Consider the following 27,000-nt stretch of genomic DNA (forward strand, 5'->3'; position numbering starts at 1 on the left):
TGGGTCTCTGTCTTTTTTAGATTATGAACATTGGAAGTTAGTTGGAATTAAGAAATTTTCATTATTAAGTGTGAAGTATAAATACAAGTAATTTTTTAAAAACTTTATTTTAACACCTAATACAATTCCAATCTTAAGGATTACTTGCACAAAAAAATAAACACATTTGGTATAAAAATGTATCACTTAAACACCCTTTCCCCTCAGCCCCTCCCCCTCCCACCCTCATGAACTGCACTCTATCTGGATGCAGAAACATATAAAGACTAATGGCACAGATTAGTTTTTACCTACAGGAATTTCTGTTTATGTACCCAGGTACTCTAGAGGACACCAGCCCACTTTATCACATGAACCATTTCCTTCAGCCCGCTGAATTTAGTTTCACAAAGAAACAAAGCTTATTATAAAGGCATTTAAAAAACCATTATCTTAAATTCTTTTTAGAAGCACTGACTTTTTTTTTGTTTTGCAACCATTTATATACAGTGTTACGTAACAGCTCTGGAGTACAGTACATGCAGCAGAACATACCTGTTGAATATAAAATCCTTTTCTTAAAATCTTCATCGTTGGAATTCTTTGAAGTCTAAATTATAGAATGCCCATTACTTGGAGAAAATGGTTGAGGAGTACAAACGTCTGCATATGTTGGCCACTGAAATAATCCAAGGCTGACTGGAATAATATTCAGAGCACAGCAGGAGTGCATAAATAATTTACTTACATTATTAAAATACAACCCATAAAATTCAAGTTCAAGATCTTATAGGATTGTCTATGTAAATCCTTTAAGTGGTTGCCTGGAAATGCATTGTCTCTTCTCTCTCTTTTTTTCCTTTTTTTAAAGTCCTATATAAAATGTTGGAGTTTTTTTCTTTCTCAAATGAAACGACCACCCTTATTTGTGCCGACTGCCTCTTCTTTTCATGGCAGCAGTGCACTGTGGACAGTACCATTTTCCTTTTGGTGCTTCTGTCAATCCAACACATCCATAATGGAACCATTCTATGGGGCACTAGAAAGCAAAAATGCAAAGAAATAGTTTTTAGTAAAAGATTAGGAAGTATGTTAAAATATGCCCAGCAGACTAAATATTAATAATTAGAGCCATGGAAACAGAACTTTGACATCTAGGAGCTGATTTTTTGTTCATTTAGTCCAACTGGTAAGTTTCAGAGATGAGGAAATGGAGACACAGAAAATTGTGCATCTTTGTTAACTCTGAGGTTCATGTAATCTACTCCCATAATCTTAAATAATGAACAAAATTCACTAATTTCCGTTAAGCTGGAGAGTACATTGATACCAACTCACAAGGACAAGAAGAAGTGAGATGGGTCTCTCACATAGGCGGTAAATGTATTTTAAAGATTTTATTTAATATTCAGCCTTATTCATTTCCTCATAAAGTAGAACAAGCTGCTTGTAATTAAGACATAAAGGATTGCCCTGGGTTTCCTTTCTGGTGTATCTATTCCTAGATATGCAGAGAAAAGGAGTTCCACTGTGCAATATACTAAGTGGTTCTACACTTTCACAGAAAATCTTAGCACTTAGAAGAGCTCAACTGGGAATGAGAGGGATCAGAGAGAGTATGACAGAACTATTCACAGAACTCTCATCCCTCATTTGCACTAAGCGCCCCAGAAGACAGTTTACAATGGTCTTCTTGAAATGGTTTTGCAATAATCACAAACAGCCCACAGTGGTTCTGCACAGGGAGTGGAAGGAAAGTCTTTCTCTATGTGAACGTGTTGTTGGGAACCTGGCAGGTCAGGAAAGCACACATTTTCATGAGCCAACCCTGATCAATTTTCAAATTGTTTTAAAAATTTAAAACTCTTATTATTAACCTTAGGATCTTGACATTACTGATTAGTCCTCTTTAGAATTCAGGGTTCAGTTACCCCTCTGGAGGAAAACATGGACAAGAGGGGGCTGAGCTGTGTGACAGTTAAGAAGGGAGTGGAAACTACTAGACAAAAATATTCTCAGCATTCAAAACATATCTCTAACCCAAATTAAGCTTCAAAGAAAATAAATAGGAATTCTTTTCTTTCAAACCTTCTTTATTTTTTAATATCAGAAGTGGCTCTTATCAGCTGACACTAGCAGAGTACCTTAGGAAATACTACACTAACAGGAGGAAAATAACCCCCGTTAGAGCCTTCACCTTAGCACCATGCTTCCTGAAAGAATGTACTGTTCTAAAGTTCCAATTCTTCACTGTGATAAGTGAACTGAATTCTAGCAAACACAGCACTCTTTGGCAAAAGGGGAGGAGGGTGTTTCTAATTTTCATACAACATAGCACCTTTTGAGAAGTATAATCTGCACATAAAACTGTAAAATTAGCTTTAAAAAAGTTAAAATAGGGAATATATTAAGGCATACTATCCTATTTGGGGGAGGAATACTCTAGCATTATTATAATTAACATAACTTCAAACCTGTTTTCTTATACTGAGAGACACAGTAAACAAAAAAGTATACATTCTAGCAATAATAATCTGTGATTATTTCATTCCTAAATAGAAAAATTTAATACTTACATCTTGGTTATCGCAGCCCACCATCTCACCATAGGATACCTAGTTAAAAGAAAATTAAGTATTTTTGTTATGACTATATAACAAGCACCTAAACCCAAATTAATTGTCTATGATACTGTTAAGAAAATAGAGGGAAATACACTGAATATACAACTGCATTAAGAAACAGGGCATATAGTTTTACACAGTTTACAGTTTTTTTTTCTGGAAGGTTTTTTTGGGACTGGGATGTAGGGGGAGATACACAGAAATTATGTGCTCTTTGAAAGTCTGTAAGAATTTGTTCTGTAGACTACCTCGACAAAGGAGCCAACTTTTTGGGTGGTTCCTTTTATAAAGATTTTAAGTTTCTTTCTTGATTATTTACATACTTAAGTTTTTTTTTACTTTTTCTTGGGTCAGGTTAGGTCATTTATATTTTTGCAGTCAATAGCCCATTTCACTGAAACTTCTAAACTTATTAGCTATTTATTATATGTCCTTTCTCATTTTTCTTTTTGCTGTTCTTCACTAGCACTTTACAGCACGACTTCCTAATTCCTGAATTCATTTAAGTTCTCAATGAACTGAATACGTTTTCAGATAGAGTTTATATTACTAGATGGCGTACTTCCTGATTCTTTGCATGAGTGAAAATACCTGTTTGCGGTTCTATGCACATGATGAACAACTTCTCTGGGTAACAATTTGCGGGGGTGTGGGGTAGGGGCCGGGGGCGGGGGCACTTAGATCTCTCCCTCAAAGCTCTACAGACATATTTCATCAACTTCTAGTTTTTAGTGTTATAGAGGGGAAATCTAGGGTGAATCTGATTTTGTTCTTTTGTAGGTAATCTACCTCTACTGCCAGGATATTTATAGGATATTCTTAATCATTAACGTTAAAAAATGTTTATCAGGTGACAGCAGACCTAGCAAACTCTTAAATGGCATATTCTTAAAAATTAGACTGGCAACTCACACTGTTAAACACAATATACTGCAGACAGATTAAAGATTTAAATGTGAAGAAATTAAAGCATATCAACAGATGAAAACATTTAAAAATCAAGACACATTTATAAGGGGTAAAGGGGAAGAGGCCTTCCTAAGGATGTAATCCATGGCTGAATTCATAAAGAAAAAGACTGACAGTCATTACTACATAAAATTGGAATTTTAGAATTAAAAAACTAAACCAAGCAAAATATTTATATGTGACAAAAATGATAGAAAAAATCAGCCAACACATAAAAGAAGAAATCAAAATGGCCAAAAAAATCCAATCTTACTAAGGTAAATTGAAACAACTCTGTGATTCAAAACTATCAAAATTGGTACATGGTTTTTAAGAGAGAATAAAATGCAGTGCTGGACAGGGTTTAGGAAACAGGCATATTCATCAATTTATTAATTTTGGTAATAAATTTTAGAAGATAATTTGGTAGTTGGTATCAAATATTTATAACTTAATTTTAATTCTAAAGGACTGTCTTAAAAATTAGATGTATGAAATGGATTACATAAAAAATGCCTACCATAATGTTATTTGTAATTTTTAAAAAATAAAACCACTAAAATAATTTATAGCTAAATATTGGCTAAATAAGTTACAGTACAGACTATAACAGATAACTGTGAGAAGAAAAAAATGACAAGAAAAATCATGTTCAGTACACATGATTTAGTGAAAAAAGCCAGTTACATAAAAGGACATACCATGATTCCAACTGTCAAATTCAAATACACATACACCTATGTGTGTATCTGTGTACATATGTATTATGAACTGAATGCTTGTGTCCCTTCCCAAAATTCATGTGTTAAAGTCTTAACCCCCAATGTGACTGCCTGTGAGGAGAGGATAAAGGTTAAATGAGGCCATAAGGGTGGAGTCCTAATTCAATCAAGTTGGTGGCCTTATACGAAAGGAAGAGATACCAAAGCTCTCTTTCTTCACCATGTGAGGACTCAACAAGAAGGGGGCCGTCTGCAAGCCAGGAAGAGAGCCCTCACCAGGAACACAATTGGCCAGCACCTTAATTTCAGACTAGCCAGCCTCCAAAACTGTGAGAAAACAAATTTCTGTTGTTTAAGCCACCCAGTCTGTTGTATTTTATTATGGCAGCCTGAGCAGGCTAAGACAACATCCATGTGGGGTACATAGTAGTAGTACATAGAAATGTTTAATTATAGGTTATATCTGAGGGCCGAGATTATGGATGACTTATATGTTTCTTTATACTGTTTGTATTTACAGCAAACACGTCATTTTTATAAGAAGCAGGAGAAAAATATATTAAAGAAGCAAAGATATTTTTAACTGGAGTAAAAAGAACTCTATAAAAATGGAGTAGCTCTTTTTCCTAATTTATTCAGATTATGCTTTTATAGACCTATGTCAGATTTTTACCTGATTACAAATGCAGTATCGTGGTTCATTTGGGTCATAAGTCCAATCAACCTGACTGTTCGAATCAGATTCTGGTACAACTGTTGTCTGTTGAGAGATTTCTTGTACAACAGTTGATGACGAAGAACATGATGATAAGGAAGAAGAGGAGGAGGAAGATGATGACTGCTGGCTTGAAGACTTGTTGTTGTTTCTGAAAAAAACAGTATCAGTTTTATTTGCTCAGCATCCATAAGAAGTTACCTGAAAATAACTTCTAAGTAAGTGGTATGATATGAAAACATTAAATGTATAAATTAATATTTAACACTCAAATAATCTGATAAACAGATTTAAAAGCACAATTGTTTAGAGCAATAAAACATTTTTCATAACAGTTTATTTTTATCTGAGATTTTTGTTTTCTGGAGAGCAAATATATTTAAAGGAAATTCTTTCAAAATATTTCAAAGTTTTTAGAATAAATTTTTAATCAGTTACTACTTACCATTGATTTAAATTGTAGGTAATACTTTTAAGAATTAGTATTAGTTATGGCTACCTTACAGACATTCTTTGTATTTTTAAGCAAACTGAATACTCTTCATCAAAATCTAAAATACAAATACACAGAAGCATTTGATGAAAATAATCATGACCATCAACTGACATGTGAATACTTACCTGTGTAGGACAGGAAACAAAAAGTGTTAAAATTCACAAGAAATTTACCATTATCCGTATGCTAATAAATTTTAAAAATGCAAAAATTTATCATCGGCAGTTATAAAAAGTTTGGGTCATTAATGAATTTTTAAGATATTTAGCACTTTTGTGGTAATTCTACATTGATCATTCTTTTAGAGATTTAGTCACAGAAAGTACAGGAACCCAGAAAATACAACATTTACTTGCAGAAAATACATTTAAAGAATTATGATAAAATTATGATACAATTCTTTTGATCGAGCATTTGAACTTTCACTATGTATGAATACCTAACATATGCAGGTACTCTGGAAAGATGGTGCCAAATGCTATTCGGTTTTTATATAATCATCTTAAGAGTCTCATCTACAAAATCTAGGGATATTTTCATAATTTCAATTTTGGGGATGTAATACCAAGAAGTAAGACAACTTGCTCTTAATCAAAATGAAGAATCTTATTTGAAAAAATTTCCAGGAAACACAGGACAAAATAAGGTGTTATAAGCAGAAAAAGTTTCATAAAATGCTTTATCTTAATGAACAAAAGAAAGTAAAAAGAAGTCATTTATTAATAAACCCAATTTAAGACTCTAGAAAAATTACGGTCTCTTAGCACTTTTTAAAGACTTCATCCCTTTCAAAGTAAGTCAGTGTGAAGGAAATGTCATGTCTTCCCACCTCCCCAAAGTTCACCCTGACCCATCATATCATGCTGCCTTTGTTTAATATATGGAAGCCCAGCTGGATGCCAGGTAGTCTGCATACTTAGTAAAGGTACGGGCTACTGTAGCAATAAAACTTACTTGCTCTTTCTCCCGCTCCGTGAATCTGCTGCGGATGAGCTGGCGTTCTGTGTCAATGTAGTCATGAGCGCTGAAGATGATGAATAGCCAGCTGCTTCCCTGGGCATGGAAAACTCTTTTCCCAGCTGAAAGTCATTATTCTTAAATGCTTCATAACTGGCTTTTAAACTTGATGTTCTTCGTCCCTCTTTCATCTTAGAAAGACATTCATTGGTAGTATTAATAAATATAAGTATGTATATTTTCTTTTTCAAGTCTTACTAGTTACAGCATTACTTTGGCTTATCCAATATTATTTTGTTTAAACCATTATTTTCATCATTGTAATTTAAGCTATTTTATGTAAAGATTTAAGATCAGTTTTTACCTAGTTCTGAAGTAACTACAGGATGGGTATCTTAAGGAATACAGATAACCAGTACAGAAGTGAACAAACTCAAGGCAACCTACGTTCTGAGGCTATAGAGAAAGCCCTGGAACTGGTAGAAAGAATAAAGTATAGTCCTAGCAGGTGCTGTGGCTTACAGTCAAGAATATGGGCGTCATGAGCAATTACTATGAGAAGGGATCTGCATGAGGTTGTATGAATCTATTTTTTACTTTTCATTATCAATCAGGGAATTTCTGCATATTCATTTCATTAAATAAAATGTCAGATATCATAAAACTATGATTTAAAAATGAAACTTTACAATGCAAGAAAACTCTTTTTGTTCCTATCTAGTTGTTTCTATTTGAGTTTGCCAAGGATCCAGACAAAATTTAACATTGTTTCCAAACCTTTTTCCTTTTTACCTGAGCTGTAGCTTGAACTGCTTGAGCTGCTGCCATGGTAATTGCCCCTGCACCAGCTCCTGAAGACAAGGAGCCGATATTATAGGATGCCAGAGGCTGGGAGGAATTCACATTGTAAGCATTGTTAGAAGAAGCTGTAGAATTATTATTTCGACAACCTGTATAGAATTAAAGAAGCAATAAAAATGGTTAGAGAGAACATAAAGTTAGTGAGCTTAAAATATATTAGTTCTCAGCACAGATATAATCACTAAATTTAAAATTTTCATGTCACATTTTTACTTCTTTTTTCCTATCGTATACTTTAACCAGGTAAAGAATCTGTATAATTAATCTTAATTGCTGTCATTTCCCTTTAGTTTAACGCAAACAAAAAAAGAAAACAATCATATTTAAGATAATAAACTTACCTAGCGTATTTTCCTTAGAGGCATCTGATGTTAGGGTAGATAAAAGAGCTTCAGATTTAAACTTCTTTTCAGGTATATGATCTGTTGTCGTATGGTGAGAAGTTGGATTATATTTCCTTTCTGAATATAAATAAAAAATTCAATTTTTTTAAATTTTAGAGAACTATAGACAAGGCATAATATTGTACTCCATCTGGTTATAAACTGATACAGTTATGATCTGAGTTCCTCATGGAATACAGAACATTATGTTTTCTGAGAAGACACGACAAACAGAACTCTCTGTGTCACCTGTTTTAGTAAGAGCAGACTGCTTGGACATTTAAAAAACTTTAATAGGAAAGTAGTGAAGACAACCCATGATACACCATGGTTTCACATATAACATGAGGAGAATTTTGTTTTCAAAACATTAACTACAATTTAAAATAATTTTCAATCAATCTTTCTTTCATATCAAATTGCTCTGTCAAAAAAAGGCACTGATACGGTCATCTAGCCAGCTAGCATCTGACTAACCATTCATTTACTCACTAACTCACCAACCATTTGAGACTTTATTATAAGCCAACAGTAAGCTAAAAAATTGAAAAGCAAGGATAAAAAAGACAAAGAGCCCACAATCAAGTAGTTCACTGTTTGGCTTAGTTCTAACACTCCCTGGAGAGAATCAGGTATCTGTATGTGGTCAGTATACACTGCTACTAGTACCACATGTTCTTCCGCAATGAATTCCAGGGAAAACAGACTACCTGTTCCCAAATCAAATATGCTCTTCCCAAATGAAGAAGATAAATCTGCCAGTAATTGCAATGAAAAAAAATACATCTCACAGAATAAAAGGGGAGGATATTCATTTCTCAATTGGTTGTGTAAAGCTAGTGAAAGAGAATACATAGATAATATAATGAATTTTTAATTGTCTTTAAAATTTTAGCTGTCCTAAATCAAACTTACTTTCCACTGGAGTATGTGAGTGAGCATGGTGATTGTTCACTGGCTGTGAAGGAGTATCTAATTCCAGAGATCCTAAAAAAAAAAAAGAGAGGCATAGAGATATACCACATGAGATATCGCCACAGAACTTCTTTACACATCAATCAAATACAGGCATTCTGTACCCTTAACCAGCAAAGAACTGGCAAGCTCTGATGCCTATGCCTGTATCATTTTAGGCAAACACATTAGAGGGTCACCACTGCCAATTTTACCCTGAGCCAATCTGACCCTCTTTCTAAACAATAAGTAACCTATTTTTCAATATTCACCTTAAGTACAAAATGGGTCAAAGCACGCTAATGTCTGAGTTAGGGAATTCACGACATTTGGTACAACATAAGTGGATGAATGGGTATTATAACTCCATTACTGATCTGAAAAACTCAACCTAGAGTTACTGAGCTGAAGACCTTTTAATGGGAGAGTCTAAAGTATTAGGCAATGGGACATTACTATATGAAAGAAAATCCTTTGATCATTAAAATGACATGCGATAGTAAAGACTTCCTAAAAGAAGTTAGGGATTTTGTTTGTGAAAAGTGATGCATAGAATCTCTACCGCCAAGCTTTAAAATACTTTTAAAGAAATTTCCTGGGTTTATCTTGATCCCTTGAGATGAAATTATGGCAGGGCACAGGGTGGAGCAATTTTTACAACTTGATCTAATTTACTTTCATATGTCTGCGTCCTTACAGAGGATGCTTCATTAACCTTCCTGCAGTACTGAATAGGCATGGCTTATTGCTACTCACAGCTACCATCAGCATTTCAAAAAAATAAAATAAAATATTTTATTTTGCCTCAAAATACTTATTATCTTCAGATAGGGTCCCCCTGGAATAAAAGTATCACAAATAAATAAGATGATCATCTAAAATGATGGATCTATTTTTGAATACAAACATGCAACTATGGGTACCAAGATGGATTCATGTGTGGTTGCTGCCCTGGTTGACATCTAGTGAGTATATAAACAGAGATATATGTAACCTAACACTCTAAAGAAACCTTTCATCTGTGTGTAGAAATAGGTACATGTTGCTGTACCTATTTCTTGCTGTTGAAATGCACCAAGAAAAGAGATGCTTGAATCCTTTAATTAAATTCTACTAGAAATCAGCCATAATACTCACTTGATTCAACTAACATTTAGTGAGTGCCTACTCTGGGCTTAGCACAGCACTATCTGATTTTATGGACGTTATCTATTTAGGCTGGAAGAGCTAAATTAGTTAAAGAATCAGAGCTCATGTCTCCATTTTGGGGAAGTCTCCTGAGTTAAACCCTAGAAGTGATGAGAGTAAATTATAGCAGGAGATCAAGTCGAGTCTTGCAGAGAAATATTAAAATGGTTTCTTGCTGATAAGAGAAAGTTTAGGAAAGACTTCTTGAGAAAAAGAGGAAGTGTTGAAGAACTCATTAAAATCTTTCTTAGTAACACAGCTGAGGGAAAGCTTTAAGGCAGTCCTTAAGAAGAAAAAATAACAACCTTCCTCAACACTTAAGTGCATAAACTGGCAGGGCAAAGTCAGAACATGTAATGCCAGATGGCTGACTTGTTTCTAGATGGTTGTATTCCTTTAAATCTTTGTTCCTACCACTCATCTTACTAGCATATATCCATGTTAAAAAATGGAATGACTTAATATGTTATTTTCATACAGAGTGAGTGGATGATATATTATCTCTCCAAGTATCCGTGACCCAAACAGTCCAACTGCTGGGGACCAAGCTATCCCACCCAGGTGCCACCGTCCACCAAGGAGCAGCACCTGAGAAGCCTCTGCGGAACGTGTGTCTCCTCAATGATGTGCACATGTACTGTCCAACATTGATGCAAAACTGTAAAGTTTACTTACGCCTCTCTAATATTTCTGTAATTCCAGCATTATCAGCTTCCAGCTCCATTTTAAACTTAGCCAGTTCCTGATCCAGCTTTCTCAAGTGTCGATCTACCTGTTTCAAAGAAGATCAAAGATAACCACCACAATTTGGGACACTATTAAAGTGTCAGTTTAATGAGGAAACCTAAATCTTTATTTCTTTTAGCGCATCTGCTTTGTATCCTTGAGCAAGTCAATTAACCTACACTGCAGGTTTTTAATCTATAACATGAGGGTGCTAGGCTAAGTATCTCCGAAGTTTCCTTGAATAAATTTTAAGTTTTAAGAAACCAGAATCGCAATTTGTTAGAAAATGTTTGGAAGAAGTAGGATATGAAAAGTAAAGCAAAGATGGGCGGTGGGTGGTACATGAGGGTTGGTAACAGTTCTTAGTATGCCCTACAATTACTTTTAGCCTAATCTCCTACTTATAACAAGGCCATCCACACTGCCAGACCATAATAACTGTCACAGTAAGGAATGAAAGATCCTCAGTCTACAAACAAAGAGGCTCCTATATTCTATACATACATTTCTCTAAGGCAGGAGAGTGGACCATTATACTTGTAAACATTTATGTAAAGAGTTGAAACAAAAGGGTTTTTAGCCAGAAAATGCCATTCCACAAAGAGCTTGGTCAAAAGGGTTTTATTGTGGGCTTCCCTGGTGGCGCAGTGGTTGGGAGTCCGCCTGCCGATGCAAGTGACGCGGGTTCGTGCCCCGGTCTGGGAGGATTCCACGTGCCACGGAGCGGCTGGGCCCGTGAGCCATGGCCGCTGGGCCTGCGCGTCCAGAGCCTGTGCTCCGCGGCGGGAGAGGCCACGGCAGTAAGAGGCCCGTGTACCGCAAAAAAAAAAAAAAAAAAAAAAAAAAAGAGTTTTATTGTAATACTGTTGCCCTTGGTTAAGGTGGCAAAATTGTATTTTCTCATTCACCTACAGATCTCTGGACTGATTTCAGAAAATTTTATGACACCTCAAACTAGCAACAAGTCAATGTATTTTTAAAGCTTAATATTAAATTTTTTCAATACTTATTCAAATTTACTACTTTGAAGTGAAACCGAAAAACACCAAGTCTTGAAAAGTATTCATGTCACATTATTGTCAACATCTTTCTTTTTCAAACTCTAGTTTCCCTCTTAATCACTGTTATATTTAAGAGTAACTTTCTCACAAATGTCAAAATGCTATGATACACCAGAGGACAAAAAATTTAAATAAGACTTTCGATTAAATAATGTGTATCTAAATGAGGGAGTGGGGAAGAAGAGTAGCAAAAGACAATTTGCGGGTGTTAGATGCCACTAATGTGTTTGGTGCATTGGAAGGTTTATGTTTTCTAGTCCTTGCTCTAATCTTTTGAGATAGGTTATTACTGTCTCGATTTCATAAGTGAAGAAACTAAAGCTCAGAAGGGTTAAGCAACATGCCCAAATTCAATAACTAGTGCATTATAAAAATGAGACTTAACTCTGATCTATCTGTAATAGATTGTGCTTCACTGTTTATACCTAACATTGCCCTCTGAACTTCCGCATGCAGAAGCCAATTTTTTAACTCAAAGTAATAGAATTCAAATTGAAAAAAAATAAGACTATTGTCTTATTATTTGTATTTTGTATATTAACAGTAATCATTGGGATGCTGGTTTATGATTTTTCAATAATTCAAGGCCCAATTTTCCTTCCATCTTCACACATAATTTTTCAGAGCTTGGTAGAAGTTGTAATTACAATATTTAAAATTCTATAGGGTCACGTATTATAGACACATGCTACTATTCAAAGAACCTGCAGGTAACTGAGCATCCTTTTTAATGGAAACTCCCTTCCAATAATAAAGTGTGAACACAGACCTGTTATTCAAGAATATCTCTTACATTGTCAAAATTTAATCTCAAGGGAAATCAGAAAAAATACTCATATCTAAATTCCAAGTCTACTTAATGCAATGAAAATACTCCACCGCCTTTCTTATCTACAACTATACTACTAATAAATACTGAGTTCCTATCGTGTGCTTGGCACTGGGTAAACAGAGAATACCTGAAGAATGAGAGAATCCCTGCCTTCATAGGAATTAAAATTTAGCTGACAAATCAAGATTTATGTAAGATTTTTAACACAGTAAAGGTATAAACAAACAAATAAAAATCTCCTAGATGTAAAAAATAAAAAACAGCGAGAAAGGGTGAGAAGTAGCACATAAAGAAAAAATATAATATTGGGCTATTGTAGACAAAGGAATTATGAACGAGTTAGATAGTGAAGAATGGATTGTTTTCAAACAGGTGGAAAGGAGTGATAATTAAAGAACTAAAGAGTGTATAGAGACAAGAAGACAAACAGAATTCTCAGAGAAAAACAAAGTCTGGTGTGACCTGTCATAGGGGCAGACAGTATAGAGAGGAAGTGTTAGAATCTCGGTTGCGGGCGGCGGGGGGGATCGAGGTGAGATGAAGAAACCATACATACCTCCCTAACTCATTCCCACCTGAATTTAAGAATTGCTTAATTATCTTTTAAGATAGCACTAATAATGTTTATTATACCTGAAAACATGGAAATAATGATGGAATTCCCAATATCAGATAGTTCAGAAAAAGCAGTGGAACCCAAGGAGTTAATAACTCGAAAAACTGAATTCACAATTAAAATAAACAGATACAGAAAAGCCTTAACCACACTGTGGTGGGGAGTTTTGTAAGGGAGCTTTCAATCATTCCCACTGGTAGGTAAAAAAGATTATGAACTGATTAATATTATAAGCAATTATCAAACAATGAGAATTCTTTTTATTCGATTCACCACTGCTGTACTAAATCAAATTAGGAGTTGGAAAGAAGTTGACCACAAGATTTAACTTAAGCTATAAAGCAACAGGATACTTAAACAGTATTAAACAGCAATAGCAAGAGCTGCACTGAACGTATCTGAAACCTATTATTAAGTGCATTCCCTCTACCTACATGATTCTGAATGGGTAAAGCACCTATCCTAGCTGAGCTCCATAATGGCCCCCCAGATATCAGGTGAAGCAAGAACCCAAGTTACCGTACCGCTCTACAAACACCTGACCCTGGAAGACTGATTTATAGTGGTAAAGAGGGTACTGATCCAATTGAGAGATTTTCCATTAACCACAGATTTCTAACACAAGGCCGACCACAGAGTCTAATTATTGATCTGCTCCCCACTTAATGTCAATAAATGCTAGCCACAAAAGGTCCTTATTCTACAACCCTAAATCATATCCTACAACCCCAAATCATAACTTCTTTAAATTTAGTGTCCTTTTTCTGACCTTTACAGAGACAAAGAAAATTCTGTCAACATTATTTGTTAATATATTCACGATCATAAAATATTTGAGTCACCCTTGGCCCCTCTGCATGAAACAAACAAAAAATCCTGACCCTTTAATTATTTTTGCATAGAGCTGTAATCCTTTATTCTTTCTCTTTTGTCTCTCCCAGTTTTCCAATGTTCAAATTTTAAAATGTATCACTTGATGGCCTCAAACTGAACTGAATAAAGCTTTTTAAAAGTTTTTCCATGATTTTATGGCTTCCAACACTGTCAAATTCTAAAAGTTAGATGTCAAGTTTGCCTTTTCACAATGAGCACTCTGTCTACAAGGTTCTAACTGGAAATCCATGGTAATAAGAGAGAAATTTCTATCCATGAAAAGATCTAGTAATAGGGAATCAGGAGGGTAAACTGGGGAATAAAAAGGAAACATGATGGCAAATCATTTCTCTGATGGTAAGTCATGAAAATGATTCTTCACATCCTGAATTAAATTTAAACTAGATGAAAATTTGATCCATCTTTAGGGTGAATCAAATACTTAAGGCCTTAGCACATAAACTACATCTAATCATTCTCCTAAAAGACAATAAGGATAGGAGACAAATCAAAAGGTCAAGCTCACATAATATATTTCCTTAATTAGAGTATCGGATGAGGAATTCTCAAATTTATAGGTAAAATGTGGGCCTGAAATATAATCATCTCAGGAATAAACCAGGATATAAAAAAGAAGCAAGTTCAAGGGTATTTAGCGCTGTAAGAGGCTGCTAAAACCATTCAAGCATTAACCAAGAGCTCAAGCTTTATCAGCGTATATATAAATCACCTTTACTAGGTATTGTAATCTAATGTGGCCTTATGACAGTGACATCTGACTGAGGAACACCAAAAAGTGTTTAAAGCCTATGAACATCAGGATTCTGGAAGGAAATTATTTTAATAAGATAGATGTTTTTTTAGTCTGTTAGTCAAATTTCACTAAACCCTCTTAAATAAAGCGTCGGTTCGTTCCAATGAACCCCTAGTTCCACAAATTTCTTCATTTGTGGATATTTATGCAGTCTGATTTTTTTCCTTAATAAATGAGGTAGTCAGTACAGTGCTGGTCACAGGAATAGAAAGCTTACTATTGATTTTAAAAGTAAATAAAATATTTTAATGAAAAATAATACAATTAAATACTGTGCTATAGAAAACATTGAGGGGCAAAATCAAACACAATTATATACTCAATTGCTGTATCTCAAAACCTGTAATAATAATACCTGCTTACTTGACATTTCCATAATAATATAATGTTTAAGCAGAGCCATACATACAATGTCCTCTAAGGTGTGTCCCACTCCTTTGTTTAAAATCTTTCACTGGCCTCCCCCTGCTCTTAGACTAAAAACACTGCTTCATCGGCTTTTAGGCCTGCGCGTGCCGGCCTCTGCCTGCCCCGCTCACACCCTCTTCTTTCCCACAACACACCAAGCACACTGGCCTCTTTCCTGGTGCAACCTGTCAGTCTAACCAAGGAGACTCAGACACTGCACCTCAGACACTGCACTTGGTCCATCACCTGCCTGAAATGTTCTTCCTTAAGCCTGTCACATGGCTGTGCTCTTTCTCGCTTTCCAAGTACTGCCTCAGGTGTCACCTCCTTAGACTACACTCATCCTGACTAGTAGACTCTTAAAGCCTCCCCCAGTGACTCACTCTTTCCCCCTCTTTCCACAATGTTTACTTCCTTCACAGCACTTACCAAAATCTCCAGTAATCTAGTTTGCCTATATTCATTGCCTGTCTGTATCATTACTGCCCATCCAGCACCAGTTACCACGCATAGTTGGAGATCTATAAATATTTGCTGTATGAGTGAAAGTTATACTCTCCCACTAGGTAGAACTGTATAAATACAAGTACCATTGTTTACTGGGTAAAGGATCTATAAATAAAAATTACTGTATTTTTACGCTTACACTATATCCTATCTATTCACCTCTGAAGTACAGGGCCTTCTAAGCTCTCACCTGTTAAATGTTATAGGAATTTAATGAGGGTGCATAATTGATTTTAACATTTTAACAATTATTTATTCATGAGAAGTGATGCTAGTCAAAGAAGTAAAACAAGAAGACTTAAGTCTTAATACAATGAGTTCCAGGGCCTAGGAATTCTCAGATAAGAACAGACTCAGAGGAGAAGTTTGAGCTTGAAGAATAATTATTGCATAATTGCTAAAACTAAGCATACACATGGAAAAGTAATGGAGAAATGTTTCTCGGCTTGGGTGGTGAGTGTGGCGGGGAGGGGGTAAAACTGGCATCACAACAATGCTTTACCGTGTGGCATTTGGTCTCATCAGCCTCTGGAGTTGGGGCTGAAGATGAGAAGAAAACTACCTTTACATGCGAACCACTGAACAGAGTAAGAAACAATGCAGGTCAAAGACAGAACCCTTCAGAACAGCAACCGCTCTGAGTGATACCCAAGGAGACTGAGAAAGGCCACAAAGGTGGGAAGATAATAAATTAACATAAAGTCTCAAGAAGAATGGATTTTATATTAAGGATATCGTGGTCACCTGGAATAGCAATGGAGTCTTTAAAAAGGAAGAAGGGGGGAGTAACAAAAAGAAAAGGGGAGGGAAAGAAAGGGACAGAGATAGGAAAGAGTAGAGAAAAGACAAAAGGCAGTCTTAGAAATAAATAATGGGGGACTATGGAAAAAAAAAACAGGTTTAACTTGGCAGAGCTGAAAGGGAAGCAGTGGCTTCAGGAAAGTAGAAAATTTGATAGAGAAATGAGATGAAGTGAGTTTTTTTAAAGAGCGAGTGCCTACTATCTGCCAAGCTACGAGCACTCTGTGTGTGTGTGCGTGTGTGTGTGTGTGCGCGCGTGCACGCGCAGATATAGATAAGAGATATACAGAGACAGATATAGACATATGTATATAGATGTATCTATATTTGTCTCTATATCTCTGTCAAAAAAGAGAGAGAGATTGATTCAAATCTTCCTTTAAGGCACAAATTAATACTGCTATTTTACAGATAAGGAAACCGAGGTTCCAGGATTAAATAACTTTTCCAAAGTCTTACTGTCAGTGAAGTAGCTGAACTCACGTCTGCAAGAATCCATTATGGGTCCTTGCTTTTTATTACATTCATTACGTTGTATTAAATTTAATACATCACCTGTTATTCCTTCAATCTCTAGCCTAAATAACCTATCTCCCTCAAAGAAGTTACTAATTTTTATTTTCATTCTGTGTTTATCCATTACCTCTGAGTGAAATGCTTTCCCCTCAATACAATACCTGAATCCAGGCCCCCGAGGCTCTGAATAAATTCTGTTCAAAACTCATCTCATACTCTCCAAGAAATCAACAGTAACTCTGCTTGACTTAGGTCAGTCTTTTACCAGATCCCCTTAATACCCAACTGTATTAATCTTTATTTGTTAACATGTTTCTATACAGGCTCTCCACTTTACTTATGGGCATGTCTCTGTGGGCATGTCTTCCCAACTAGTTAACAGACGCCTTGAGGACAGGAGCATTTATAGCATTTACTCTTCATTCCTCCATTGTACCCACATAAAACTCCATTACACCAAGTACACAGTGGATGAAGAGTGTGGTTTGTAAACAAGAGATGGATACACACACACATTTAAAAAGCATATATTTGTTATATATATTTTTTCTAAATGCATGAAGTACTTTTAATAAAGGTGTAAAAAGTAGTAAAGTAAAATATAAACAAAAGATTGGAACCAAAGAGCTATATGATTTAAAAAGCAGGTAGTTTCTAAATAAAGATTGACACCTAGTCACTACATATGAGAAAGAATGTTTTAAACAAATTAGTCCTGGATTCAAACATAAATATCTTTCTCTATGTTTATAGACCTAATTCAAGACCAAAACAATTTAGAACATTTTTTGGTTTTCATTCCACAGTAAATCAAGCCACCAGCCCACTCTACCCTCCTTTAGTCAGTATCTTTAATGAAACTGTTTTCAGACTAACTGTATGAGCAAAAGAGTCTAGGTCTTTATATCCATTAGAATATTTTCACTATGTAAAAACAATTAAGCATTTTCTGTGGTTTTACATGACAAATGCTTTCTAGTTTAGTATAGCATTCACAATGTATACCAAATGGGATATGTACCTTTTATCTGTGTCATGCACACCAATGACATTTATATTAACATGTATCTGTTCAGTAATAAAACTGTATCCACACAAGACTACAAAAATAAGATATGAATCCATATGCTAAAGTTAATCAAAAGTGAGCATTTGTCTTCAGCTTTAACTTGCTTTGAGAGAGAATCAGAAATGAGTATTTCCTAAAGTATATACTTTGGGAGAAGATGCTTTACATTAAAAAAAAAACATAATTATACCAATTTGAGAAATATTGCATATATCTGTCTTCTTGGTGATTTCAATCTTTAAGAAGTGCTGCTGCTACTGTAAAAAACCCTGTTTTTAAAGTTCATTTAATCATGTTTCCCAGTTTTGCCACCTGTGCCAGTTGCTGAGTGCTATCTACTGACGTCACTTAATAGACAGCTGAGTGCTATCCATTAACACAGATTGAAATAAGTCTCTTCTTCATTTTAATCAGACTACCAAGAACTATCAACATAGTACTCTTACGTGTATTTTGTCACAGAAACAATCTCAAGATGATTTATCAGGCAAGTAAGCACACTCCCTTAAGAAGATAAGGATTAGTACAATAAACACCCATTTTTGCTAAAAAAACAAAAAAAGCCTAACATCAGCTACAATCTTATAGCAACGTAGATTTGGCTAAAATATAAGGTTCTTGACCTACTACTGACTGTGGACTCTCTGGCTCTCTTCCACAAAGAAACCAAAAAGTAGACACTGAACTCTGAAATTAAATGGGATCAAGAGAGCAATAATTCAGTTTAGTCTGTTCTTCCTATTATATATAAGCCAACACCATTTAAAACATAATCCATAATTCAAATACAGCATAGCATGCACATTAATTTTACTTACCAAGTCATATATCTGGTTTGCCAACTGTACCTTCTCGTCTGCATCCTCCAAAGCTTTATAGTAATCCTGAATAAAAACATTCGTGTTTCAAGATTAATAATTTAAAAATATGTGTATGCAGGACATATAACTGCATTTTTCATTATCATAGCTTGTTATCACTGTCAGTCATTATACATTAGCAATAAAAATCCAGTTAGGGATAGGGTGGGAACGGGGTAAGATTAAAAATTTTAGACAACAGCCAAGGATTAAAGGAAGATGTTCAGAATTCCTAGAAAAGATATAAATAAAAAATAAATATCATCCAAGTCTAGCCTCTATACTAGTACAAGTTATGTGAGCCAATGAATAGTTCTTTTTCTTCAAAAATAAATGTTATTTAAGATGTAAGACTTATCTAACTTGTAAAGAGTATTTATGCTAACCATTTTTAAAACTTGTTATAAAAGCAACTATTGAAAGGATTCTGACCTGCATGTCCATTGTTTCCAACTGTTCTATAATTCTCATTTTAAGCTAGGTATCAATTCATATAATCAACCAATACTTTAGATTTCTCCCCTGTATAAAGCAAATTATTTTTTAAAAATTCTATGAAGTTCCATTAAGTATCAGACTTTTAGGGTATATCCAAGCCGTGCTACTCCAAAAACCTAATAGGATAAAGGTATGATGAATGACTTTAGGATGCATATACGTGAAGTCTATACTCACACACACCTGGGCCTCCAGATATCCTCCAAGTCAGGACTAATTCTATAAAAGATTCTGAAGTTTTTGCTCCTAACAGAAATAACATTCCCCCCATGTGGTAAAATAAACAACACAACTAGTTTTCAAATTTCTTTCTCAGTTGATTCTTGAACAATTCTATGAAGGTTGGGGGTAAGGGAGCCATTATTACTCAGAGGTATTAAAGGACCTGTCCCACGTCACACAGTCAAATGGCACAGTCATGACCAAACTGAGGGTTTGTGAGTAGTTCTTCCACCGTATCCCCAAATAAACTAAATCACACCTTTAAAGCAAACCTTGAGGGGAGAGCTGATACCCATTCTAAACTGGAAGAGAGCTCTGAGTACTATAAAACTAACAAAAACTCAAAGAATTCTGTATTTCTAGGACCAACTGATGTACAAATTAAGAGTTTTAAACTAAATATTTTTTAAAGATCTTTTCAATTCTTAGGATTCTGTTCTTCTATGATTCCACCAACCTAGGTACCTAGCAATATATAAAATATGCTTCAACGTTGCTAATTTTCACCCCAGTATGTGGCCCAAATTGGAAGACAATACACCTTTAAAGACAAGGCAACTTTAATTACCTTAACTACAACAAAACAAATTAAAAGAAAAAATGTACTTTTTAAATGGTTTTGTGACTCTCTAATGAGTCACTAATTATTGAAATAATTTTCTAAATTACCAAGATGCTTCAATGATTAAAAATTCCTGGACTTCCTTGGTGGCGCAGTGGTGTGGAGGACACAGGTTCGAACCCTGGTCCGGGAAGATCCCACATGCCGTGGAGCAACTGGGCCCCTGTGCCACAAATACTGAGCCTGCGCTCTAGAGCCCGCAAGCCACAACTACTGAAGCCCGTGTGCCAAGAGCCCGTGCTCCACAACGAGAGACGCCACTGCAATGAGAAGCCCACACACCGCAACGAAGAGTAGCCCCGGCTCGCCGCAACTAGAGAAAGCCCGCGCGCAGCAACGAAGACCCATCACAGCCAAAAATAAACAAACAAATTTATATATAAAATAAATTCCTATACCTGAAGTTCTAACATTTAATACATCATTTTTAATTTTATAAGTCACGTTTAAATTCTAAAGAGCTATTGATAACTTTCCCTCATTTTGATATCCCCCAAACTATTTAATTTTAAAATAGCTTCCTCAGAGGGTCTCAAAAATTCACAGATAAATCATCCAGAGTGTTGAACATACCTTTTTAATGGATGCCATTTGCTCTTCTCTCCACTCCGGTTTATTTTTCTTTGCATTCATGAAGAATTCACTGACTCTTTGTTCTAGCTGATCCATTGCATCTAGGACATAACATTTCATACTTAGATGACCAAACTCATACACTGAATATACATGCTTTGATGTGAAGAAAGAAAAAAATATCTGAGCACATACACTGTTTTACTTGGTCTGTAACTTAAATATGTCATGTTTTAATAATGTAAATATATGGTGCCTTAATTACCTTAGTAAAAAAAAAGCTACAATTTTCCCTACTGACTATTTTTGTTGTTACTTCTAAACTTCCAATAGTCAAAGTAGTCAACAATGTAGATAGATTCTATACCATAGCTGTTGAATAGTATAGGCTTGGGGTCAAAAACTAACAGTATAAAGTCAGCCAAATATGCTGAAACACGATTTGTTATTGAAATCACTTGATAATCCTCTCATTTATTTCAATAAGAAAATGTGATAAAAAGGTTTCAACCTCTTGCTATATACCATTAAGCACCCCATCATCTCATATCATGACTGAACGTGGTAGGTACAATCATTTATTCACTTAACGCACATTATTATTTGTTCTAGATAAGTTTTTCCTGAAGTGTGTGCTAAGAATAGTCATTTCATTCTATGTCTGCTAAAAAAGGAAAAATAAATAAAAGGGATTTTGTTGCTATATAAATTGAGGAAAACTGTTTTACTATACTGTTTTGGAGATCTGCAGTGCATAATAGTGCATTTCCTAACTTATTTGACAAAGAGATATCTTTTGTTAATCCATAATACCTATTCACTTTAGATAATTCTAATTATTGTAAAAAATGCAAGTTTAAAAAACCTCTAACTTACATTATCAAGTCCAAATTGCTAGAGGACTTAACATTTGTAATGAAAGCATAAAATAACAACTTCCCTTTATTGAATGCCCACTTCGTATCAGGTACTAAACTTTCTAATTTATCTGTATTTCTTTTAATCCGCAAGACAATAAAAATCCCTCAGAAGTGGCGATGTGGTCAAGGCCAATGAATAAGTTAGTAAAGCCCTAAAATGAACTCAGATCTGTCTGATGATAAAATCTACGTTCAATCCTGTAGAAAACACTACTTTAGCAAATATTTAGCATTTCAACTACATTAAAGTTAAAATGAATTTCGTGAGCAAGCTGGAGAAACAACACACAATTCAGACTTCCACACTGCAATCCACTGAACAGAAGGTGATTTCCGTGATGTATCACCTTGTATTATGCACCACATAAAACCGACAGGAGGCTAAGAAAAGAATATTCACAAACACTGGGTATGGAAGTGTGTGTGGCATGGTGGGGCAGAGAAGCAGGGGCGGGGGGGCAGGTTCTTAGCTACCTCAAGACTCCCGCACTCTGGAATGTTGTTTTCTGATCGCTTTCCATGATACTCCTTTCTTCCCTATCATACCCCAAAACCCAGATCTTCCCCCACCCCTACTTTTCTAAGAAGAAAACCTGTCAGCACAAGAAACTTATCTCAATCCTAATTCTATGTATACTCCAAACATAGCTGGTACACATGGGATCAAGAAACATCTGCAGATACACCCCATGAAGGCCAGCCATTAATATTATTCAAACAATTAAGGAATACTTACATTTCTCCAAACAAAAGGAGTGACACAAAGCCAACAAAGTACACTTGATTATACATTTTAATTATGTATCGTATATTTCACATTTAAAATTTTTAATATAGTATCTCTACAAGATAGTTGGAACAGCTATATTATATTCATTTCACAAAGGGGGAAGGTGTGTGAGGTTCTTTCAGAGCATGATGGACATACATTTGGTACTCAGCACTGTTTTCTTGTTTCAAAATTTTGCTCTAAGTATTTACCTTGTTATCTCCAAAGGTATTTATTCTTTACCCTCTCTGAATCATAAACTCTTTAAAGAAACTTCACAAAAAAAAAAGATCAAATAAATTAAATACTATTCTATGAAAGAGCAAGGTTATTTTGGGGAACACGTCTCCGGACTACCAAGCTATAACTGAAAGAAGAAAAGTCAAAATTTTTGTTACAGCAGACAAGAAGCTTTACAGTGAAATTTTATTTACTTTCTTATTTTGACTGAGAAACTACCATATTGTTGACAGTTGAGAATGTATCCTTTAATGTGTAACTTTTCAAATGCGACATTCCAAGTTCACCAGGGTCTCTAAAGAACTACATATAACCTGTGCTTCTATGTGTTGTCCGCTCTTGAATTTTGATTAGCATGAACTTCAACAAAAATATAAATGCTGAAATCTATGTTCTATACATGAAGTCTCAAGTCAAAATCTTCGCAACATGTACGCCGATGTGCGCTAAAACATATCTACATTCTCAACGAAGGTATAGAAACTTTTATTGCACAGTCACAAATTCGAGAAAGGAGCACACGTGCTCTAATGCCACCTTCTCTTGTAAAAGCCAGGAGAAAATTAGCGTGGGAGACAGAAGAGGCAAGATTTGGCATTGCCGGTTCTTTTGGACAACTCCTTCTGTACTAGCGAGTGAGCCGGAGGAGAGCCAAAGAGCAGAGTCGCTGGTGTCGATGGCAAGTAAGTCTGGCACTGAACGCGCGCAGCGAACAAGGGCAAACGCGCCGACTTACTCTGCACCTGCAGGTCCATCTCGCGCATCTCGGTGAAGCGGTCCCGCAGGTCCATTGGTAGCTGCTCAATCACTGTCAATGGGAGAGTCCGTCAGAGGGGCGGGGCCAAAGGCGAAAGTACGCGCATACGTCGCTACGTGCGTGCGTGCGTGCGTCGGGGGGGGTCGAGGGAGCCGGCAGCCCACAGCGAGGCTGCCAGTTACCGTGAGAAAGAAACATCCCCCGCCTCCCCCTCCCTCCCGCCATCCCGCCAGCCCGTCCACTCCCGCCCTCGCCCGCCCGCAGGTCCCCAAGTCGGGCCCGCCAGTGCCGCCCACTCACTTTCCAGATAGTCCTCTAGGTACAACATCGCGGCCCTCAGAGCTGGGGGAGCGAGGGGGTCCAAGGGTTTATTTGTGTCACTCGCTGTCGCCGGAGTTTTGTCCCTTCCAATATGGCGCCTCCGCTAGCAGCGCCCGCTCGGCTTCGGCGGAAAAAAAAAAAAAAAGAAAAAAAAAAACCACTTTGGCTCCTGACAGCGCTTGCCTCACCGCCGCCCGGAGCGGTCATTGGCTGGCTGAAGCATTGACGTAGGCCGACCGGAGTCCGCCTCCGCGTCTTTGTGGGAAGTGTAGTTTTAGCACCTCCCCAGCAAACTTGAACACGCTGGCAGTCCTCCACGTGGAAACTACAAAAACCAAGCGCCGTTGCGAACGGTGCGCAACAGAATCTGAAATGCGGTGCCTCTGTTTATTTGTTGATATTTACACGGGGAATGACGGGAGTTGTATGCGCCTGCAGAACACAACTAGGAACAAGTTTTCACCTGTTTTTTACTGCTGTGATTCCACGCCTCGGCGTTTGTGAGTCATGGATTTCAAGTAGTGCCAGGCAGACGGCAAAGGTTCTAACGCTAGAATTATCAGCAAAGTTCGGGCAATTGGGATTGTTTAAAACAGAGCTCATTGCTGGAATTTATCTTCCGTATCCACTCCTAAAGATGTAAGTGGGACGATAGATTGGCTGCCATCTAACAAATAGTTTACACTCAGAATATGGAGTAAATATGTATTTCCCTTATTAAAAGGTGAACAAATATTTCTCAATAGCCTCTTATACAGTCTATTTTGCGGTCCGTCTCGTCTTCATTCTAATGTAATTGATCTATACATATACCTGCACCAGAAAAAAAGTGAGCAAGCAGAAATAACGGATGAAACCTTACTATCTAATGGGCTATCTTAGCAATAACTAGATAACGTTGAGTAAAAAGCCTGTATTAGACGTCTGTAGTCCCGGGAGTTGTCTTTTTTTTTTTAATCTTTCGACTACTCCCAGCATTTGTTCAACCGTGCTATATTTAGCCTTTCACTGCTCAGTTTGTTTCCTTTTTCTTTCAAACGTTTGCACTCAGTAGAGATTGGGTATTATTATTTTACAACTGTCTTAACTTTTTTTCAGGGAAATGTGTCTTTAGTTCATAATTTAATGTTCTGTTTATGTTTTTCAGATTGGAGTTGAAACACTTTATGCAACACTTTATCCTTTCTTCCTCCTTTACTTTTGAAACACTTTATCCTTTCTCCCTCCTTTACTTTTTCTTGTACTCAAGACTTTTTCACAGCTCTTAATCAGGATACTTACCTGTCATATTGATGAATATCAAAGGAAACGTACCTCAATCCTAATAAGAATTACCTAGTTTATTTTCTGTACTTTTATCTAAAATCTAGTGCATTGTCTTATTTCCTCCCTCCCGTTCTTCTTCTGGCTGCTTTTAAGATCTTTTTGATATTTTTGCAATTCACAGTGATGAATCTAAGTATGAATTCCTTCCTTTCCTCCCTTCCTCTTTCTTTCCTTAAAAAAATTTTTTTAACCATGCTTAAGATTTGAGAGGATTTCTAAATCTCAGGAATAATGCCCTGCAACAATTGTAGAAAATTCTCAGCCCTTATCTCTTTAGAGTTGCTCATTTCTTATTTTTCTCCATTATTTCTTAGAACATCTATATGATATCCATAAAATTTTCTCACTTTAAACTCCATTTCACTTAGTCTTTCTTTTATATGGTCCATCTCAAATTTTTCAAATACTTTTTAATTTTAGGAGTTCTATTGGCTTCTCTTTTTGAGCCATTTTCTAATTTCTTATACAAATTAAACATAGTCTATACTCTGTTAAATCCAATACTGAAAATTTTATTGGTTTTTTGTGCTGTTTGCTGTTTCTTCTAGCTTTTGCGCATGGTGCCTGTTTCCTTGTGGGTTGTTATTTTGGACTCTGCACTTGTGTTTCTGGGGTTGTAACTGGGAATTCTTTGAGGCCAGAGTTAAAACTGAGTTTTCCTAGAGATTTTTAGAATTTGCTTCTGCAAGTTGCTTGGAGACACCATCAATCCTAGTACCAGATTAAATTCTCCACTTGAAGTTTATTGGATTGCACAGATAGATTGAATTTGGGCCTCAAATCCAAGTGGCTTGTTATAGATTCTCAGGGGAGACTTTTTCTTCCTGGGTTCCAAGGTCAAGACAGGTATGAAGCCCACTTTGGTCTCAATTATTTCTCAGGATATTCTCATTTTTCTTCCTTCCTTCCTTTTTTTTCCCTGTGAGAATTTCTTCATTTCCTACCAGTTCATCAATGTATTTGATTTTTTTTAACTCTTCATTTTTTGTTGTTTTCAGCAGGTGGTTCATTCAGAGGGGGAATGCTGTCAGAAATAGAAAAAATAGAAATCCATCATTTCAGTGTAAACTGAGCTTCTTCAGGGAGTTTTCCATATTAAGGAAAAAGAGATATTTGGTTCCCAATTCAGTCAATATACATACTCCTGAAAACTAAAAAATAATAAAACCTACACTCTATATATTTTAATTAATGAATGTATCAATAATTCTGTTGTTTTTTTGTTTCTTTTTTGTTGAGGTATAATTGACATAAAACATATTAGTTTCAGGTGTACAATGTAATGATTTGATATTAAAAAAATTTATACAGTTTTAAAGGTTACTTTCTATTTACAATTATTACAAAATATTGGCTATATTCCTCATGCTGTACAAGACATCCTTGAGCCTATCTTACACCCAAGAGTTTGTAGTGAATGTAATTCTTATTCTTAGACCATGTATCAGCTGCAGAAAATTGTATATGTACACACATGTGATAGCTTCTTACATCATTAGTAGATACTACTTGGAGCTTCTTACATATAGTAGATACTACTTGGAGTAGCTGCCCACTTACAACCACTACTGCATTTCTAGGCAATGCTCCTAATATATAGGGATGACTATACCTGTATTACATTACTGTGCTAGCTGACCAGAGCTCATCAACTTACCAGGGACAGACCAAAGCTGGGCCTATTAGTTGCATTGTCTTAGGATTTGAAATTGGGAATGAAGAAACTTGAAAACTGAAGTCAGGGTGGCAGAACTGCATTAATTCCAGCACAGTAAATAGGTGGTTTACAGGCTCCTGTTGCTCAGATACCCCAGAGACGCTCTGGTTTTCTCCTTGCCTTTT

General features: G+C 35.9%; 1 protein-coding gene across 2 annotated transcripts; it reads right to left on the reverse strand.

Moving 5' to 3' along the window:
• Positions 1-228: 228 nt before the first annotated feature.
• ING3 (inhibitor of growth family member 3) lies at positions 229-23,948 on the reverse strand. Of its 2 annotated transcripts, XM_030857651.2 has the most exons (12): positions 23,812-23,948; positions 23,491-23,562; positions 20,826-20,926; positions 18,869-18,934; positions 10,503-10,599; positions 8,601-8,672; positions 7,644-7,763; positions 7,234-7,391; positions 6,439-6,632; positions 4,947-5,139; positions 2,556-2,594; positions 229-1,018 (listed from the first exon to the last, which is right to left on the reverse strand). In XM_030857651.2, exons 1-12 carry the CDS (start codon positions 23,837-23,839, stop codon positions 902-904), a joined length of 1,257 nt encoding a protein of 418 aa, XP_030713511.1. In that variant the 5' UTR covers positions 23,840-23,948; the 3' UTR covers positions 229-901. The 2 variants fall into 2 exon arrangements, 1 of the variants encoding a protein (XP_030713511.1); XR_004039776.2 differs by lacking the exons at positions 229-1,018; positions 2,556-2,594; positions 4,947-5,139; ... (1 more) ...; positions 7,234-7,391; positions 10,503-10,599.
• Between the last annotated feature and the right edge of the window lie 3,052 nt (positions 23,949-27,000).

Source organism: Globicephala melas, chromosome 9, assembly GCF_963455315.2.
Source record: "Globicephala melas chromosome 9, mGloMel1.2, whole genome shotgun sequence".
Taxonomy (NCBI): Eukaryota; Metazoa; Chordata; class Mammalia; order Artiodactyla; family Delphinidae; genus Globicephala; species Globicephala melas.